General features: G+C 39.9%; 1 protein-coding gene across 1 annotated transcript in view; it reads left to right on the top strand.

Annotated features, from left to right (window-relative positions):
- Positions 1 to 6,080, top strand: part of sost (sclerostin) — a 7,285-nt gene extending 1,205 nt beyond the window's left edge. The window contains exon 2 of the mRNA XM_059324189.1: positions 3,366 to 6,080. Coding sequence (XP_059180172.1) covers positions 3,366 to 3,772 — 407 coding nt within the window. The 3' untranslated portion in view covers positions 3,773 to 6,080. The remainder of the gene's footprint in view (positions 1 to 3,365) is intronic.
- Positions 6,081 to 20,701: the final 14,621 nt, after the last annotated feature.

Here is a 20,701-nt window from a genome sequence, read left to right as displayed (position 1 = left end):
GCACAGACACACATTCTTGTGGTTTCTTCTCCTACACATACACGATCTGAAGTGAGGCATTCAGAGAGACATCAGGGCCTTTTTTTATTTTACACGTTGTCTTCCAGGTTATTTCCTTCTCTCTTTATACTATTAGTCAAGCTCTACTTACGCCATAACCATTTGATTGCAACAACATGTCTCCAAAAAAAAAAACCTCCATCAGGGTGGATGTCTGTGCAGCTTTTTGGAGCGTTTTAGAAATTACTTTTTAAATGCAACACTGCCTTTTGAGAATGATTCCCACCTGTGGACGGTAAAGGTTGTGTGTTTCTGGTGGAGCGGTGCGTGTAGGGCAATCTCACACTCACAGATTCAACATGGGTGGTGAAATATTCTCCTTTAATCAGGAGGAGGAGAAGATGATTGGTTAGATTAGGAGCTGACACAAAAAAGGGGGAAGTCAGGATCTGTTAGTGTGGCTGATTTTTTACACACATTAAACAAGATCAGGCTAATTTTAGTCTTTATTAGGCTGCAAAACAAGGCGTGGAAAATCACATCGCCTTTGTTTTCCTACGGATAAGCAGCATAATATGTGTCAAGGTTCACACGGGGAGACAGAAATCTCCCGGATTATTGTCTTCATCCATCTCTCAGCTTTCGTCCCGGGACGCCCTGCTCGTGGGACTCAAGCGGAGGCTTTGACCACCGCCTGGCCTGCCTCCAGTCCTCTCCCAGGGCCTGTCCTCTCACCGCCTGGGGAGAGGAGCAGCTCACGCAACTGTGCAGTAGTTTATCATGCAGGCCTCCATCATTAGTAATGATTTTTTTTTGCAGGCTGACAGTGTAGAAGCAGCGAGCACACACAAAGGATTTAAACACTCACTGAACAAGACAGCCTAAGTTTTCTGGTGGTGAATGGTGCAAACCGCTGCCCAGTGCGTGCTGCAGGCTTTGTATACCACTGTGGTCCCTTCAGCGGCGGCCACAGAATAACACGAGATCAGGTTCTCATGGGGAAGAAAAAAAAGGGAAGTCACCTCACATAAATCCTTTGTTCAGCCCTTTTTTTGCAAAGAAAGCCACAGAGGAAAACAGATCCCTCTCAGAGTGTATCATTTCTTAACCGACAGTTCCTTTGCCCCTTTTTTGCACACACTGCTTGTAAAAAAAAAAAAAAAAACACGGGACAATAACTCATGCATATGGCTGTTAAAAAGCTGCATGGGATTACAGGGTGAGTGCTCAAATCAGTCTGGCAGATGTCCAGTTTGTTCAAAAACTGTACAGTTGCTTTAAAATAACCAGACAGCTATTTACCCCTCCATCACCGCTTACGTTTCCTGAGGGCCGCCGCTGAATGCCAGCTTTTCCTTCCAGCACAAACCTCCATTAGGTTTGATTGAGCTGTTTAATGGCCCTCTGGTCTGGATTTGCTATCAGCTGATTGCTGCCAGCTGGTTCTCTCTCTCTGCTGAGCCCCCGTTGCTGCTGAGCTAATGATCGGACCGTGAATCCAATTCAAGAAACTCTGATAAGATCTCCTTCCAAAATTTTACTTAAATGTACAAATTGTTGCATTAGGGTTTGGATTTAAAGTTGCATTTTTCGGCTGCACTATTGTGTCTCAAGAAATGTCAGGATTGAAAAATGAATTGCTGCTCAGTTTGTATCTGGCTTTTATGTTGTTTTTTTCCAGCTATGCATCATTATTTTTGTCATTATAAAGAGCGCAAAAGTCCGTTTAGGGCAAACAAAACCAAAAAAAACATGGATTTTGACCAGGAGAGGAGTTTTTATGTCTTGTGTGAAACTAAAAGTCAACATTCTTCTTTCAAGATAACCTGTAAATTAATTTTACAATTAAATAGTTGTTTTTAGCCCCAAAACCTGCAGCCTACATCATATAGCACCAGCAAATTTTTTTACTTATTTGCTTATATTTCTAGTTAGGGCCACGGGGCAATCGCACAGAGCACTGGTCCCATACAGCAATAGCTGGTGCTTTGCCCCCGCACTATTGTTTTACTGTGCATTTTTTCTTCTTCCTCTTCCGGACGCAATTTCGTCCCGCTACTAGTCCTGCAAGTCTTCGAGTTGCAAGACAAATTATATGTCAAAAGTTGCGGTTTGATCGGGATCGGCGTGCCATTACTTTTCCCAACGGAATACAAATTTTTCGCGACGTAAGCCGGCCTCCGGCTCGTTAGCGGCTTGTTAAGAAGAGTAAGAAGGAATTGCTGGATTTGTCTCCAGTCACTTTCTTGAAAAATAGTCACTAAGGGGGTCTGAAAAGTAGCTAAATTTAGCAACAAAGTGGCTAAGTTGGGAACACTGCTTCGCCGGCTTTTACAAATGGCGTGTGTTGTTGTCCTGTAGAGTACTACGTCACATCCCGCTCAGCGATCTATCCAATCAGTAACCAGGCTGTTTTCAGAGGAGAAAAAACACCCTGCTCTTCCACAGGGACGAATAAATTCCGGACAAAAGGCTGCTCCGGACAGCTCGTATTCAAATTAGGGGCGTTTCGGCGAGTGAGACCCGCCTCATTCCGGGTATTGCCCGGTAGTGGAAACAGCCCTATTATGAAGGACAGTAAAAAAAAAAAAAGGTCAAACAAGTGCATGTAATTGCTGGAAGTGAAGTTGGTGATGTAAAAACATTGTACAAATCACACAGAAACTGTGTTAATTTGATACAAAAGCTGTGTTGATGTTTGGTTTCAGCACAGATATGCAAATAAATATTAATAAAAATAAAATAAATAAAAAGTACTGTATGGTCACTATCAGTCAATTGTTGACCATTTAAATAGTTAAATTTCCATCAGTAGTATTTGTTCTGTAACAGTCAGCTGTTGACCATATAAATTATTATATATATATATATATATATATATATATTTTTTTTATCCAACCTTGTCTCAATCACCCCAAACATCAGTATCTGCATTTATGTTTATGCAATATATTTGGGATGATTTTATTTATTTTTATGTATTCGTGTGGTCAACAACTGACATACATAACATACCTTTGCGTCTGTGCAAAACCTGCATAGAAAAGTTTTATTTTATTTTATTCCATCTCAGAAATTCACTACATTGGCTGCCGATCAGTCAATAAGCATGGAGTTTTTTTGCCCTCTAGAGTCAGTAACGGTCTCAAAAATCCCATATTGTCCGAGCCGTAGCTGTGTGTTTTCCACCTTTAGACACAGTTCATGTTGAGCTATCAGAGATATTAACAGACCGGAGTCAGACGCAGCCGCAGCATCGAAGCAGTTAACCTGCAGAATGTCTATTCCAGCGTGCTGCACATCAAAGTGTTTGTTTTGGGCCGAAGCCACGAGTGTAACTGTGATATTCTGCTCTCCAAACCCAGGTGCCGCGGAGCTGAGCTGCAGGGAGCTGCGATCCACCCGTTACATCACCGACGGATCTTGCCGCAGCGCCAAACCGGTGAAGGAGCTGGTGTGCTCGGGCCAGTGCATGCCCGCACACCTCATGCCCAACTCCATCGGCCGCGGGAAGTGGTGGCGGGGCAGCGCCTCGGACTACCGCTGCATCCCGGCCCACTCCCGGACGAGGAGGGTGCAGCTGCAGTGTCCCAACGGCAACACTCGGACTTATAAAATCCGCGTGGTCACCTCCTGCAAGTGCAAACGCTTCAGGCCCCACCACAACCAGTCGGAGGCCAAGGAGGTCCCGAAGACGCCACGCAACAAGAAACGTTTGTCTCAAGACCGGAGCAAGAACAACACGCCGACAATGATGGGCAACTCGTACTGATGCTGCTCCTCAGCATCCAGAGGACAGACACCAAAGCACACACATACACACACACATTACACACCAGATTCTCCTCCAAATAGGGAGGAAAAGAAATTTCAAAGAAAGCGAATTCATAAGCTAATTGCTGGGCTGGTTTTTAAGTCATCAGTCTTTATTTTTCAGCATATTTGTGAACTCTGCTGCTTTTATTTGCATGACGATGAGACGAGTCAGTGGAGCTCAGGAGCTCGCCAGCACCACGTTGGATCATATAAAAAGTATCTGATCGCCCCAACAGCTCCGAGCTCGGTTCCTGTCCTCCACTCACACAGATTTCATTTAATGAGAAGTCCTCCTCCCCGAGGCTTCCCGTCCATCTGTACAAACATCCAGCGGATGCAGAGCTACGCCGCTCCACCAACGCGTCGGCCGCTGTTTAAAGCTGAAAAGGTGTATCTCCGCTCCAGAGTGGTTGTAATCCATCTCCTTTTGGCTGTGTGTGTGTGTGAGGGGGAGATGGTGGCAGCTCTGGGGGCTCTGGCGGTGAGATGTTGACAGGTTCTGAGAGGCCCTGGGCTGCGCGGCGGTCCAGGCAGCTCTCTAACAGCACCACTAAAGGCCTCACTCATCAGGACAGCCCCACGGCTCTCTCCCCGACCGGCCTGTCAGTTACAGCAGTTCCCACGACCAGAAACAAACCGAGCTTTTCACATTTCTCTACTTTGTGCCTCCTTGTCTCCTCGCTCCTGCAGGTTTTGACCCATAAATCAATCTCGACTCTCCACTTTGAAGGGCGTCCCAATTCTAAAATGGGAGGTTTGCTGGAGGAGCTATAAGCCAAGATACACTTATATGTCCTTTGAATACTTTTTGACACCCATCATAGTCTTTTTTTATACTTTACAAAGTTTAAAACACATCAGGGGGACTCCAGGTTGTCATAAAAACGATATAGAAGCAAATAAAAAGTCACATAAATATCTTAAAGCTTCCAGTTGTTGTAACAGCTGTTTGTTTGTGCAAATATATAGGTAATGTACTGTTTTTGAGATCAGCTTTGAAATGTTTTAATTCAGATTTTTGCATGTATCAAATAGAACTGCAAAAAAAAAGACACCTGTGAAGAGTGGCGTAATGGTTTGACAGCTGATGCAGCTTTTTTAAGGGACAATGTGTAAAATATGGACCAAAACAACAGGCAATAATTCATCTTGTGCAAGATTTAAATAGCTCACTAATTGCAGTGCGATTGCGTAACTGAACCTGATGTAGAACAAACCTTACAATGTCCTCCAAAATATGCAGAGTACTTTCCAAACAAAAATTATGTCTCCCTAAAGAGATTACTTGTTCAGCGGTGCAGGTTTGTGTGCAGCTTTTGACTCTGATATCACCCCAACACTGCTGTCCATGAGGTGTTTGGTAGGAGACCTTTTTCATTGCAGATATTGTGTAGAGAAATCACAGGAGCGATAACAATAGCTGCAGTCTGTTAAGTGTTCCAGCTCCATCAGCTGATTGGGACTCTTAATGTAATGAAGCCAATGTTAATATATACACCTGAGTTTATTACTACTTTTACAAGTCGAAATGTTAAAAAAGATGCTGGCTCTGGCAAGTTTTTACCGGGCCGCTTGTAGCCTCGCCGCCTCGCTTCTGCTTCCTCTTGCATCACCTTCGCTGTGCAAGTAATCCATGGCAGAACAAAACTAGATTCTAGATCTGTCCATTGCAACAGTCTGCTCCATGCAGGATATTATTTTGGATGTTTAAGTTTTACTGTAACGCTAATTGTAGTAGCTGCGTTTCCTTCTTCGTCCTCTCTGAGGACATTACAGTGACTCACTATCAGATAAGATAAGATAAGATAAGATAAGAAGCCTTTATTGTCATTGAACATACACCTATATAGGGCTGGGCGATATGGACCAAAAGTCATATCCCGATATATTTAGTCTGAATATCGATATACGATATATATCCCAATATTTTATCGCAAAGATGGAACAAATGTTCACAAGTAGTTTTATTGAAACAGTCTATTTAAGTGAACATAAATACTGTATAACAACAGGACTACCTTTTTAGTTTTTTAAATCAAAGCTCCATAAAGTGCACATTTAAATAAATAAAAAAATCTTAAATAAAATAGTCTTAAATAAAATAAGCCAATTTTTTTCTGAAATAAATATATTAATATGAGGAAAGAATAACGGACATTACAAAATAACAAAATCTGACAAACCCTAGTAAGGGCAGCATTTATATATAAAGCAGCTTGCCTGGAGCAAGGATCACAGAGCAAAATTGAACTATATCGATATATGTGATATGGTCTAATTCCATATCACATAAAAATATATCTATATTTTTTATATCGATATATTTTTAAAAATATTTTTCAATATATTTTTTATATCGATATATCGCCCAGCCCTACACCTTAACAACCAAAATTGGGAGTGCCACAACTGAAGATGTATTAGGGGTTAAATAAGAATAAAAACGAAGACACAACAAGTATGGCTGATAAAAATAAGGAGGATAAGGCAATAAGTATTAGAGGTGTGGAAAAAATCGATACAACATAGTATTGTGATATTTTGCGTGGCAATATTATATCGATTCATGGTCGCCAAGTATTGATATTTGGCGTTTTGGCCGGCCGTCAGTATTTTCGCTGGGTTTTTTTTTCTCCCAGAAGCCGTATCGGCTCACTTTTATGAATATCCTGTAGTTACTGGTATCATATGAAACTAGAAGATCTAAAGAATCTATAGGCACCATGTTGTTGAAATTGCGCTGCAGAGTTGGGCTATTTTTTGATGTTTCATTGTGATATTCAAAGTGGTCATGTGACGTCTGCCGTAGTGCTATCTAAATGAAAATAGGCTCTCTGGGTTCCCACAAGTCTCCTCTTTACATACATGGCTGCCTTCCCAATTCAGAACTGAGATTGTTTTCTTATTTGACAAAACAATTCTTGATTGAATTTAATTTTGTGGACACAAAATGCAGTTAAACAGTTGCAATATAATGTATCAATACTCACCATATCGCAAAATGCTTAAAATCACAGTACGCAGTAATATCGTATAGTGACTCAAGTAACGGGATAAAATCGTATCGTGAGGCCGATATGCTGATTCACACCTCTACTGGTTAGCAGGCAAATTTCAGTGAACATCTCTAGAGATCGACATATTGTCCAAACTGTTTTAAACTAAAAGCAATTTTTACGCATTGCATCTTTAAAATGAAAAGGACTTCTTCTCTGCAGGGATGTCTCATTTTTCTCTCCTCCTGTCGCCTCCTCGGCGGGGACGTAAGGAGAAGTGAAGGATGCACAAAGTGAGAAATGTGAAAGTCGGACAGGAGAGTCTGAGAGACGGAGGGAAGAGAAAGCAGCTCTGACACCACGGGGGCACTGGGCACTCCTCTTAATGACTAAATGAGCTCATTCCTGTGTTATTTGAGTCATAAAAAGCCATTTCCTTTAGCCAGTTCCTGTTTGCTGGAATCACACACACAGGAGAAGAAAAAAAAGAGAAAGAAGAGAAAAATGCACATGTGTGGAGGAGGCATCAGAAGACTGAGCGTGGTCGTGTTGTTACCTAAGGGTAGAGCCTTCTTCAGCTCGCCCACTCCAGAAGACAGCCAAACAGAGCCGCGATCCGCCGCCCGACAGCCAAGATCCATCCGCTCTCTGTAAATAGCTCAAACAGGAAAGATAGGGACAAAATGGAAACAATAATTCAGTTTGTATCCAGACAACACAACCTGCTTCCTCAGACTGAACCTCATGAAGAAAACTCACCATGTTTCCACTTATTGTCCGGTGTTTTCCGCTCATATTGCTTCCGTCTAAACTGTACTGACAATGTTTGCTTCTTTTCCTGATTGTATGTTTTGAAATAGCAACTGGAAAGGGTTTTTTTCTTGAGCTGTGATTGTACATATCATCATACCTGTGTGGTCCGGAGGAAGGGAGGGAGGGAGGGAGGCTGTTTTTACTACAGACACAAAAGAAGGACTGTTATAAAAGAATGAACTGCATATTTATTTTTTATTTCCACATTTAAATTATTTATGCAACCTTTTTTGTAGTTAAATGATAGCCATTATTGTCATATAGTATGATAGAGACTTTGGAAAGTGAAATACTGTACAGAACATGAATAAAGTAAAGGCAGATATATTTGAAAGAGCTTCTTCATTTGTTGTCATTGAGCTCGTTTGGGTTCGTTTGTCTGCAGGATTACGGAAAAACTACTGCGCAGATTTTCATGAAACTTGGTGGAAGGATGTAGCATGAGCTGAGGAAGAACCCATTACAATTTCACTAACACTGTGAGATTGGTGCTGCATTTATGTGGCGTTGTAGCCTCGAAACAAAACAAATCTGCCAAGCACATTTATACAGTCATGGAAAAAAATATTAGACCACCCTTGTTTTCTTCAATTTCTTGTTCATTTTAATGCCTGGTACAATTAAAGGCACATTTGTTTGGACAAATATAATGATAACAACAAACATAGCTGATAAGAGTTTAATCTAAGAGATGATATCTAGACATTTTGCATGGTTTTCTTGATCATGATTTTGGTTATTATCCAGAAGTTTTTAATGGATTTAGCCACCCAGCAATATTAGTATATAAGTAATTAAATTCGCTCCTCTTTATCAGCTGCAACATTTAAGTGACATACACAATGTTGCATCAGTAATAATCCAATAATATAAAATATATTGTGCTATAAAGGGCTAGTTTGCATAGTAAGTACTTTTCTTTTGGCACTTTTAATTGCAAATACTTTTGTACTTGAGTAACGCTTTGAGTATTTCTGTGGTGTCACTACTTTACTTTAAGATACGAGTATGTCTTCCACTACTGCATGACATTATACTTTAATAAAACAGTTGTAATAGCATAAAACGTGACTTCATAGGATAAGTTATAATAGAACTATATATTAGTAAGCCTATCTGCTGAAAGTACATGCTTTTAGATGTTTTTATGGTGCTTTTAAATGCTAAATATGGGCCTAAAATCAAGTGTAAACTTGTATTTGTATGTGCATTCTTGGTAAAACTGTTTGTTTGCACAGCTTTGCAGAAGAAGAAGAAGAATCTGCAGCATTTCTTTGTTTATGACGATGGATACGAGCCACAGTCATCATTCAGCATCGCTCCTCTCCGCCTCTCCTCCCTCACTGATCCGCCGCGAGTCTGAGGCTTCACAGCTCGATCGCTCTGTGGATGCTCCACCAAAAACTCTGCACTGACATTCATGCAGGAGTGATGCAATCCAGGCCCAGAAAAAGACCAAATGAGGTGTTTATGCATGAGTTTTATCTGCAAATGTTATTTTTTAATTACAGGGACACAAGCTCCCTCACAGCGCCACATAAACTCCCTAAACACAAAACAGAAGAATCACTTGTGGGGGACTGTGGCTCGTCTTTTGTCGTGCCAGCGGAGATATTACATTTCACTACATCATCCATATTGTGCAGTCATCATGTTATTTTCAGGCCAAGAGTGAACAGACATACTTAGAACAGAATGTAACTAAGTACATTTACTCAAGTACTGTACTTAAGTGCAATTTTGAGGTCTTTATACTTCGACTTAACTACATTTTGAGGCACATATTGAACTTTTAACTTACACTACATTTAGCTGACAGCTTTAGTTGTTTTTCAGGTCGAGATTTAACATAAAAAACATGATCAGTTTAAAGTGATTAGGCTCATCACAGCATATTAAGTAGTAGTGTTACGTCCCCTCTTAAAAATAATGAGGACAGCAACACAACAACCAAAAAGTGCAGGAGTCAAAGTGAGGTGTAAATTAAGTGAGTTTTATTCAACAGTTCTTCAACCAAAAAAGGTGCAAATAACGTTCACAAGAGGGAGGGAGGAATGGGACGAGGTGGTGGTGCCAAATATTATTGAAATTAGTAAAACAAAACCTGACTAAACTAGTATGAAACAAAACAATCTTCTAAAGAAAAAATACCTAACTGACTTATCTAAAAAATATTGTTTAGCAATAAATACATGTGTGGCACCAACCAATAACCCTGGTGTGTCTAACAGCAATGATGCAATGTAGGGTGACCAACTTACCTACGCCCCAATATTACCACCACAAAATTGCACCAACAAATCACATTCAAGTTTCACAGCACACAAAACACGAGTCTCACGGGTAGAGACAAAAATTCAAATGAGCCCTTAAAGCACTGTTTACACAAATGCATCAATAATAATAATAATAATAATAATAATAATACAATGATATATTTGGAATATATAAATAACAATCTGAGTGGGTCCATTCTGCACTAAACTACCTTTACTTTTGATACTGTAAGTACATTTTGATGCTGACACTTTTGTACTTTTACTTCAGTAAGTTTTGAATGCAGGACTTTTACTGAAGTAAAGGATCTGAATACTTCTTCCACCACTGTACATTTTAGTTACTTTGCCCATTATAAATTCTCACACAACTTCCTGTCCAGAAAATACCCAAATTCCCCTCCTTTTTAAGCTTTAATAAACTACTTGCATGCATTTTAACAGAACAGACATGCCATACTTTTCGGTTTCCCAAGAAAGTCAGGAACAAATAGAGAAGATCGGCGTGTGAACCAAACCGTAACATATCAATGCTGACTGAAGCATCTGCGTGCACACACACAGCGACCTGCAGGTGACCCGCACAGACCCGGGGAGGTGCACTGAGAAAGTCAGGCATGATCTATTCCCAACAAATGTAACAAGTCTACGACACTTTGCTCAGAGTGTCATCGGTGGAGGTTTGGAGTCCAGGTGCAGGCGTCCCCGCGGGTCCCGCACTGAAAGAAACACGACGCGATGAGGTACACAGCACGCCAAGAGCTCCCAAACACATCCCGCCTGACTCACGGCCTCTATAAGGAATATTTATAGAACTGACATACTGACCACTAAATGATGAAGTCCAAATGTGGGAGAAGAAATCATCAGGCTGCACTTTAGGAACAGAGACGTGCTGTTGATCCTGTGAACCAGGGCTGAAATTCAAGGTTCTTGTTCTTTACTTTCCGTTTTATGGAATGTAACTAAGTACATTTACTCAAGTATTGTACTTTAGTGCAATTTTGAGGACTTTATACTTCTACTTCACTACATTTTGAGGCACATATTGACCTTTTTGCTCCACTACATTTAGCTGACAGCTTTAGTTACTATTCAGGTCGAGATTTAACATAAAAAAACATGATAATTTTAAAGTGATTAGACTCAAAACAGTATCTTAAGTAGTTAAAATGAGCCCCTTAAATGCTGATTACCGAAAAATGCATCAATAATAATAATCCAATAATATATTTACAAAATATAAAACATTCTGCATAACGAGTAGTTTTACTTTTGATACTTAATGTACATTCTCTGATAACTTCTTGTCCAGAAAAAAAACAAATTCCCCTCCTTTTTAAGCTTTAATAAACTATTTGGAAATCCTCGAAAATGCATCAATGCCACAAAAGCTGAAAACAATTTACATGTTTGCACAATCTACAGGTGCATCCCCAAAAATTATACACGATCCCTTCAATAGAGACACAAAAATACGGCCACAACGATGTTTCCACATTGCATTTAAGAAGTGGGAGTGGAATGGAGTGGGGAATGGAAGGTGTTTTGTTGATGCAAACTTTTACTTAAGTTAGGTTTAAAATGCAGGACTTTTAATTCTCCTGCAGTAATTTCACCATTTAAAATGCAGGACTGCAGTTTGGTATTAGTACTTTTACTTTAGTACAGGATCTGAATACTTCTTCCACCACAGTGGCTGATAACACCATTATTAACTTAATCTTTCAGCAGACAGTTTCTGAACATAATCACTGTTTCCAGACACTTTATTGAGGAGAAGATTACTTTATTACTTTCCCATTTCAAGAAGAAAGGGAGAAAAATGTTTCTCACAAGTGCACGTTTCTGTTTCCTCCTTTGAATTCCCATAACGGAGCGGTGAAAATATCTAATTTCAGCTTTGTGCAGTGCGAAGCTCATTGTTTAGCGCGCAGCCTGAGAAATGCAGCCACTTGCCTGGCTCAGACTGAGTCAACACAGAGATCACTGTGATGTTCTGCCAGATGCAGAGGAGACAGTCGAATAAAATAGTTTGTATATCATCTGCAAATAAAGAGCTTGACTCGACTCGTGTGTGTTTGTGCCAGTGGTGTCTCTGTTGACGGTGAAAAACCACCAGTGGAAACTGACTGGAGGTGACATTCATAGCATGTGAAGCACTTTCCCCTTACAAGCCAAGAAACTAACCTCTATAAAAGTCTTTTAGAGTCTTGTGTTTCTGGTCCGGTTGCCTCACACTGTTGCAGTCTGTCCAGGACGTTTATTGAGATGGAATATATTTTCTGAACTTACAAGAACGCATAATTTCTCCAAACCTTCGTCAAAGATTACATAAATGCCTCTACACCCGGGCAGTTTCACCTCCGGGGGCCTCGAGTCAAACCTTTCCAGGAGCGGATATTATTGCTCAAGTCAAACACATGTGGACAATGACGGATGTAGTCGGAGACGGATGTTTGCGCTCCTCCAACCACTCCCTTATCAGGTCATGAGCGCTAATAGCCTAAAACAAATGGAAACCAGAAGAGATGTCTGGCTTGGCCCTGAAGGAGGGAGAAACACGGAAAAAGTTCAACTAATTTTGTGCTCTTCAAACGACACAGATCTTTTGGAAGGTGGATAGAGTTTCCTGTGAGCTGAGAGTGTAAGTCTCAGCAGGGGAAGGGAGAAGCCGGGGTCAGGAGACCAGAGATGTCTCTACGTGTTAAATCCAGCATCCAGACTGTGGTTTACATTCTGGGTGAATCTAAACGAGGCGGACTCTCTCTGCAACTGCATGAAGATCTAAAAGCAGGTGACACTTTCTCAGGAGGACAGTAGCTCCACACGGGTCACGGGGCTCCAACTGAGCCATGTAAGCCTCCGTCTCCCAGCCGAGGCCAGGCATGCGGAGCGGCGAGCCAACCACATGTGCTCGGGACAACAGGAGGTGCAGAGGATAGGAAACAGGGCTGTCAACAAACAATTCTAAACAACCACAGCCAGCCCCAAGGTTGTGGAGGCAGAGAGCATTTCCCCTCCGCTTAATCGTCCCCTTATGGACCTTGTGTCTCGCTGAAACATATAAGATATTTCACTTCTGGAATAAAACTTGTGTGTGCTTTTGCTTGTTGATATTCAGCGTACACCTCCCAACTTTTCCAGACCTTTAAAAGAGAAGATGAATGAGTGGAAGTGCTGCTCAGTGTGTGTGTAAAGTCAACAAGGTCTCCAACCTGAATGACAGAATAGACCATCAGTATCACCCATAACGACACATATGAGTGTTTCAGTGTTCTAAAAATAGCACACGTGTCATTATACATACACTTACGGTTCAGGGTTGTAAAAAATAAAAAGCTGCAGTTTCTGTGGATTTGGACAAACCACTGACCTAGGTTTAGGGCAAAAAGCTTCCCGGTTAGGCGTTATAAAAGACAGTTTAATTAGTAAATAAATGTATGTAAATGCCGGTGAAGTGAAGTAGTTACGAGGGTCACGTGAGCCACGGGAGTTACATGAAAAATCGTGATACACAACCTGCAAGAAATGTAAGTTTTTTGGGGTTTTTTAAACGTAAGTTATTGATAAAGAAAAATGTGATACACAAACCATGAGCAAAGGAAGGTACAGAAATAAAGCGTAAGTTACGGAAAAATAAAAAAAATATTGGATTCACAAACCCTGAGCCAAGGAAAGAAAAAATGTGATTCATAACCTGTGTGAAACATAATTTACGTAAAAAATTGTGTGTGTGTGTGTGTGTGTGAGAGAGAGAGAGAGATATGTGATTCACAAACCGTAAGCCGCGGAAGTTACTTTAATAAAAAAACATTATTCACAACCCATGAGCAAAGTTAGTTACGTTAAAAAAAGTAAATTACATTAAAAAAATCACAACCTGTGACAAGCGTAAGTTAAGTAAATAAAAACCTAAGTTATGTTAAAAAAAACAAAAAAATTGTGATACATAAAACATAAATATGAGTTGTATTTTGCTGTCTATACAAATGCCATATATTGTTAATTTTGAAGGGAGACCAGTCCCTCTCGTCCCTTCAGTCACACTCTAAGTGTGTGTGTGTGTGTGTGTGTGTGTGTGTGTGTGTGTGATCTAACACATGTAGCGTCCAGAGTTTACCCAACCTGTCAGTCAGTAATTACCCTGAGGTCGACTGAAGGAGCGCTGACATCAGCAGGTCAACTCCTGCACACACACAAGCAATTAAAACGTCTGTTTACATGCTGTAAAAACTATGAAACTGCAAATCCTCATTTTAAAAAGCACAAATAAGGTTATACAGCAAAGATATTTCCTCCTGCCAATGCACAGAGCCTTCTGGGTTCTGTTCCAGTAATAAGAAAACCTCATTCAAAAATCCCTTTGACGTCTATAACAACGCTAATAACTGAAAATCCAGAACTGGAGCGCAGCCTGTCCCAACATTATGTCATGTGGCTCGCTTTGTGTGTCTAGATAAGGCCGGTAGTTCTTTTTTTTATAGTAGTTTGTTTATTTAATATTGTATGTGTTTTAGGGGCTATTAACAGTATTTCCCATAAGCTCATAGGCTAAATGTTACAGCTTGAGGGAAAAAGAGGCGAGTCGAGGGGTCAGAGTTAGTTCAGATGTTTCTGTTATTACATCAGGACACAGAGGAGAGAAAAAGTTTTTAGATAGCACAGATTACAGCTAGAAAACTTTAGAAATGTCTGAGAATTTTGGCGATTTTTATGGATATTGACAAAAACATGCTGTAGTTTTTGTTTCACTGATCGCAGAAGCATCGATAACTTTGTTCTTTTATTGTTTTCTTTATGTACGAATTGTTTTTGGCCTTATGGCATCATTCTCCTTTATTATTAGCTGCTCTCTGTCAAAGCACTTTGAAAGCTGTTGTTTTTAAAAGGTGCAATATAAATAAAGTTACAATTTCTTGTACTTAAGTGGATGCAATTTTGTTTTATAATATTAAACTTAAACTAAAAAATGATGCTTAGTTTTCTATCTTTTAGAAAGAAAAATAATAGAAATACAGAATGAAAAACTGCATTAAACAGAAGCTTGTGCACACTGTTTTTGATTAAATGTTGCATGAGTACACAGTGATTTTATTGTCCAAATAGAAGAAACAAATGAAAAATGTGCAGCTAAAATTTTGTATATTTGCAGCTGCTAGACAATAGACATGAACGGCAAGAAGTCTGCGTAAGTAAGTAACTAAGGAAGGTACGTTGTAACTTAACGTAGCATGCAGAATACTCAGTTAATATTGGTTACTTTTTTGGTAACAAAATACTTTATTACATTCAAGAAACAAGAGTACATGGTTAGGCTCAGGAAAAGATACTTTGGAGCAAAATTAACTTATAAAAAAAAACGTGATTCACAAACTGTGAGCCAAGGAAGTAACGGGAAAAAAGCAAGTTACGTTTAAAAAAAAAAAGTGATTCACAACCCGTGACAAATGTAAGTTATTTTAAAAACACAACTTATGTATTTAAAAAAATGTGATACACAAACCATGACCCAAGGAGGTAAACGTGATTCACAGCCCGTAAGTTCTTTTATTGTTTTCTCTATGTAAGAATTGTTTTTGGCCTCATGGCATCATTCTCCTGTGATTAGCTGCTCTCTGTCAAATTTCATCACTTTGTAAGTTGTTGTTTTTAAAAAGTGCTATATAAATAAAGTTATTATTAAATTATTATTATTAAAATCACAAAAGTTCCAATTTCTAGTAGCAAGTACTTAAGTGGATGCAGTTTTGTCTTATAATATTAGACTTCCATACGTACACTTTTTTTCACCTACATATTTGATATTTTTAAGCAAACAGCCTTTATCAACAGAGAAAACAAGTCAAAGAAAATGCAGTGGACGCTGATATGATTGATAGAAAATATGCTCAACAACCCTAATCTGATTTACAGAAATAATTGGTTGACATGTGATTGAACACAGAGTGTTGACTACAGTGCTGCATGCAAACAAAGAGGAGATTAATCAGTTTGTGTTGATGATGAGCCGCTGGTCGCGCCCTAAAAGAAAAAGAAAAAGAAAAGGACTACCATGCATGCAAGTGAGGAAGAACAGACACGTGCAGACATCTGTGTTTATTTTAGCTCCACGACACACAAACATAACTTGAAAAATACTTCTAGAGCTGAATCTTTACTGACTTTGTCGCAGAGGAAAACTTGCAATGAGAAGTTAGAGCTGTAACATGCTATAAGTAAGGTGATTCTTGAATTTTTTATTTGAATTTTGAAAAGAAAGAAAATGTGAATTAGTGAGTTTCCATCAGCTGATTTAGAGCGAATAAACAAAGCTGCAGTAACGTACTTTGGTCAGCAGGTGGCAGTGTAATGTGTTGCTGTTAGCTAATTCGTCAGTAAACAGGAGAAGAAGAGAGAAAACAGCAACAAAAAGAGAGAAAATAGAGAGAAGTCTTTCAGAACGTCAAAAACGTCATTCAGAAAAAGTGTTTCCATCTCCTGTTTGGTGCAATTACTATTTTAGAAAAAAGACAAAAACACCTCAAGCTAGCGTAAAAACTAAAGACTCAACTGTGGTCGCCTTCGCTAACTTTGCACAACATCAGCAGCTGATCATAAACAAAGCAGCATGGCTAATTTACACATCATCTCCGCTGATCATAAACATAGTGATTGTGATTAACCGGCATCGCTAACTGCGCACAGAGTGTCCGGTGCTTGTTGTAAACAAACAGAGATCGCTAAGTGAACACCTCCTGCAGCAGCAGCACATACACACTGTACTGCTACAGAGCTAACTGTTAGCATGTTAGTAATTTGCAGACTGAACGCTAAGGGGTTAACATCCCCTCCGGCTCTGTGAGAGACTGCTGCAGCAGGACTGTGCCGCTTCCAGTCGTTGTTACTCTTCTTAACGAGACAACGGCCCCCGTGGCTCGTTAAGAAGAGTGAGAAGGAGCTTTCAAAAGTCTCCAATAACACCAGAAAAAGTCGCAGGAATTTGATGGTTTTTTGAAAAATAGCTAAGGGGGTCTGAAAAGTCACTAAATATAGCAACATAAAGTCGCTAAGTTGGCAACACTGCTTCGCCAGCTTTTACAAATGGCGCGTGTTGAGTACTACGTCACATCCTGCCTAGCGTTCTATCTGATCAGCAACCAGGCTTTTTTCAGGGGAGAAAAACGGCCCTAAACTCTAGGCACAACATATACAAATTGTTATAGCTATTTTTTGTTTGTTTTTTCCAAGCATTCTGTATATCTCCTATAAATTTCCCTTTTTATTTTATTTATTTATTTAGCATTATTATTATTTGTTTGGTTTTATGTGTATGTATATATATATATATATATTTTTTTTTTGTTTTTTATTATTGTTTATTTGGCTACTGTTCACCCCTCCTGTTTTTCTTTGAGGGGGAGAGAGTTGTATTTTCTCATTATTATTACTATTTATTGTTTTTTGCTTATTTTATGTGAATGTAACTCTCTGGTTCGGGGGGGCGGGGGGTTGTTCTAAAAGGGGGGAAAATGGGTGAATTGTATCTTTTCTGATTGAATATGTATTATGTCCTGACAACCCAATAAAGATATATATGAGAAAAAACAGCCCTGCTCTTTGACACGGCCAAAAAAAGTCCCGTCAAAAGATCGCTCATATTCAAATTAAGGGCATTTTGGCGAGTGAGACCCGCCTCATTCCGGGTATTGAGCTGTAGTGGAAACACCCTTATAATCGCACTTAAGTTAGTTTTACAATCAAAAGGAAGTCTCTTTTCGTCTTTTCAAAATAAAAGCATCCATTATCAAAACAAGCTTTTGCATAGTACTGTATATATATCTTTATCTCTATTTTGCCCATGTATGCATGATCGTTAACATTATAGACGCTACAGTTGGCAGGTTTCCTCCAAACAACCATCACCATCAGCAGCTGTTCAGAAAATAACATGACATTTGAAATTAAACTGCAATAAGCTGGTTTAAAAAAAAGGTTTTCAGATGAAGGCTGACAGAAGCAAACACAGCTCAAGAATTTTTAATAGTTCCGACAAATTCCCATCTTGCCGTTTTGACGTGCACACATGTAATCAGTTTGCTTAAATCCATAAGAAATGAGCTGACTCACTCCGCTCCTCCTGGCCGTCAGCTGGTCATTTTCCCACAAGACGGTGACCCCGGTCCTGACAGGCCCGGCCCGGCCAAGCCTCCCTCCCTCCCTCCCTCCCTCTCAGGGTGGAGCGCAAAAACGGCTCAGAAAAGTACCATAATTTGCTGCTTCTCATCATGTGTAAAATATGTCTGTTCCATTATGTGGCATTCAGGGGGTTCCTATCAGAGGCCAGATGGTGTTTTTCGAGCAAACCGGATCCATTTATTGAGTAATGGACGGAGATGTCTTTTCAATTTGGGCTGCATATTGTACATGCATGCATGCTGGCACACAGGCAGAAACACACCCATGGAAACTCACAGTCGCATGAAGCTGGTGGTCGTCCAAAGCACTTGAGCTGCAGCATGTTTTCAATAAGGCCAGTTAAAAAATGCATTTCTGAAAAATAAAAAACGGAGGAGGAGGAGGGAATCGTTAAAGCTCGCCTTCTCCTTTAAGAGCGCACAGCAACAATTAAATCTGCCGCGGATGATTTTTAAACAGGAGCAAAGTATTTGTGTGGGTGGTAGACATGGCAAGTCTACGGGATTATGAAGCCCATGAGAAACAGATTTATGACAGGCAGTAGTCAGCCTCAAACCAGAAACCTCCCCTGGCATTCTGAAAGCTACACAGAGAGTGAATCAAACCAATTTTCTTGATGTCATCGTTGCTAACCACAATGATGCTGATTGTATTAATGTGGCGGTGCCAGCCAGACCGTGACTGGTGATCCGTCCCCGCCTCTGCCCACCCTTCTCTTCCACTCGTAAATTTGTTTTATTCTCATCATGACAAAGCTCTCTGGACAGGGGAGAGCTGATGACAACAGCATCTTTGTTTGATTTAAGGCCCTGTCTACACTCAGTACACAGATATTTTTAAGAACAGATATTTTCCTCTAAATTACGACCTCTCGTCCACACGCACACGGAGCCTCAGCTCACAGAAAATGCGATTTTTGCATCTTTTTTTTTAAAGGAAAAGATGACGTCATCGGCTTAATCTGTGCATGCCTTTTTTGACATGTGTGATGAGCAGAAACAAGAACAAGTCTGATGCTGAGCAGAAACTCAACATTGTCAAGAACTGTAACACCTTGAGCCAGAAAGATGTTAAAGGAATAGGTCTACATATAAAGAAAGAATTAGCTGCTATTGTTTTACTTTGTAAACGCCACCAAATGAAAAATAAACTCCCTACGCAAAGTATTCTCATGATCTGCATGATGTCCTGTTTTAAACACTTGATAGATGTTGGTTCTCTTTTCTCCTTGGTTAGGTGTAGGCATTAAAATGCGAGTGGTTAATGTTAGGAAGACAGAACAAGGCGTGAGTCCGCATCAGGCAGCAACCTCTCGGTCTGAGCAGTGAGACAAACCCTGAAGTGCCTTCACTTTTCAGGTCGAGATTTAACATAAAAAAACATAACTTTTTTTAAATTAAACCTCATAACAGTATATTAAATAGTTCAAATGAGCCATTTCTTTACAGTATTAAAATGCTGCTTACATAAATGCATCAATAATAAAAATCTTATAATGTATTTAGGATATATAAAACAATCTGAGTGATGCCGATTATTTTAACTTTTGATACTTTAAGTACATTTTGATGCTGATACTTTTGTACTTTTGCTTAAGTAAGTTTTGAATTGACTTTTTACTTGTAGTGAAGTAATTCTGCAATACTTTTACTGCAGTAAAGGATCTGAATACTTCTTCCACTTCTGTACATTTTAATTACTTTGCCCATTATAAATTCAAGAAAAATCTCAATTCTGCTCTATTTAAACTTTAATAAACTACTTTGAAACCCTTGAAAATGCATAAATTCCACAAAGCTGAAAACATCTGACAAAAACAAACGATACCTGCTTCTCTTTACGTTTGATACTTCTACTACTACGTACTTTTGATACTCTAAGTACATTTTTGATGCTGATACTTTTGTACTTCAGTAAGTTTTGCATGCAGGCCTTTTACTTGTAGTGGAGTCATTCTGCAGTGTGGTGTTAGTACTTTTACTGCAGTAAGAGATCTTAATACTGATGTAGACGGGCCTAAATTAATTTTCCTCCATTTAATCACCTCTCTGCTCACTGGTTGGCTCAGCTGCTCCTCTCAGCTGGTGGCTCTGCCTCCCTGGAGGAGGATATCGTATCCAGTGTATCTAGAAGAAACCACAGACACCACGCTCAGTTCACTGGCATTGCAAAACTGACTGTGCAGGATGGAGAAGTAAACAGTGGCGTATTCTCCTTCCCAGAACAACAAACTGGAGTTTTTTCCCTGAGGGGTCATGGCTACTTCCACAGACAGCCCGGTGCCTTTGTGCTTGTTTGCATGTTTATGTCACAGTTCCTCAGCTGAGGTTATTTTAGGGCAGCAGCGTAGCGTTACAGAACAGCACATCACAATCTTTCACCCTGAACTTGATAATACTCTAATACATACACGGATATAAACAGCCAGTGAATTCAGATTTCTCCCCACATGGAAGCTGTTTTATTTCTGAGCCCCGCTGGTAATTAATCAGGCGTCAGGTTTTTTCTCCCTCTCTCTTTTTCATTCTGACCTTCTTGGACCAGCTCGGCGCAATCAGCTCCAAGTGCAGAGGAAATTGCTTCCTATCCGTGTGGCCGTGGGTGCTCGACCCAGGAGAGGCC

This window comes from Centropristis striata, chromosome 21 (genome assembly GCF_030273125.1).
Source record: "Centropristis striata isolate RG_2023a ecotype Rhode Island chromosome 21, C.striata_1.0, whole genome shotgun sequence".
Lineage (NCBI taxonomy): Eukaryota > Metazoa > Chordata > Actinopteri > Perciformes > Serranidae > Centropristis > Centropristis striata.
Note: the sequence above shows the minus strand (reverse complement) of the source record. Positions and strands in the feature narration are given on the sequence as shown.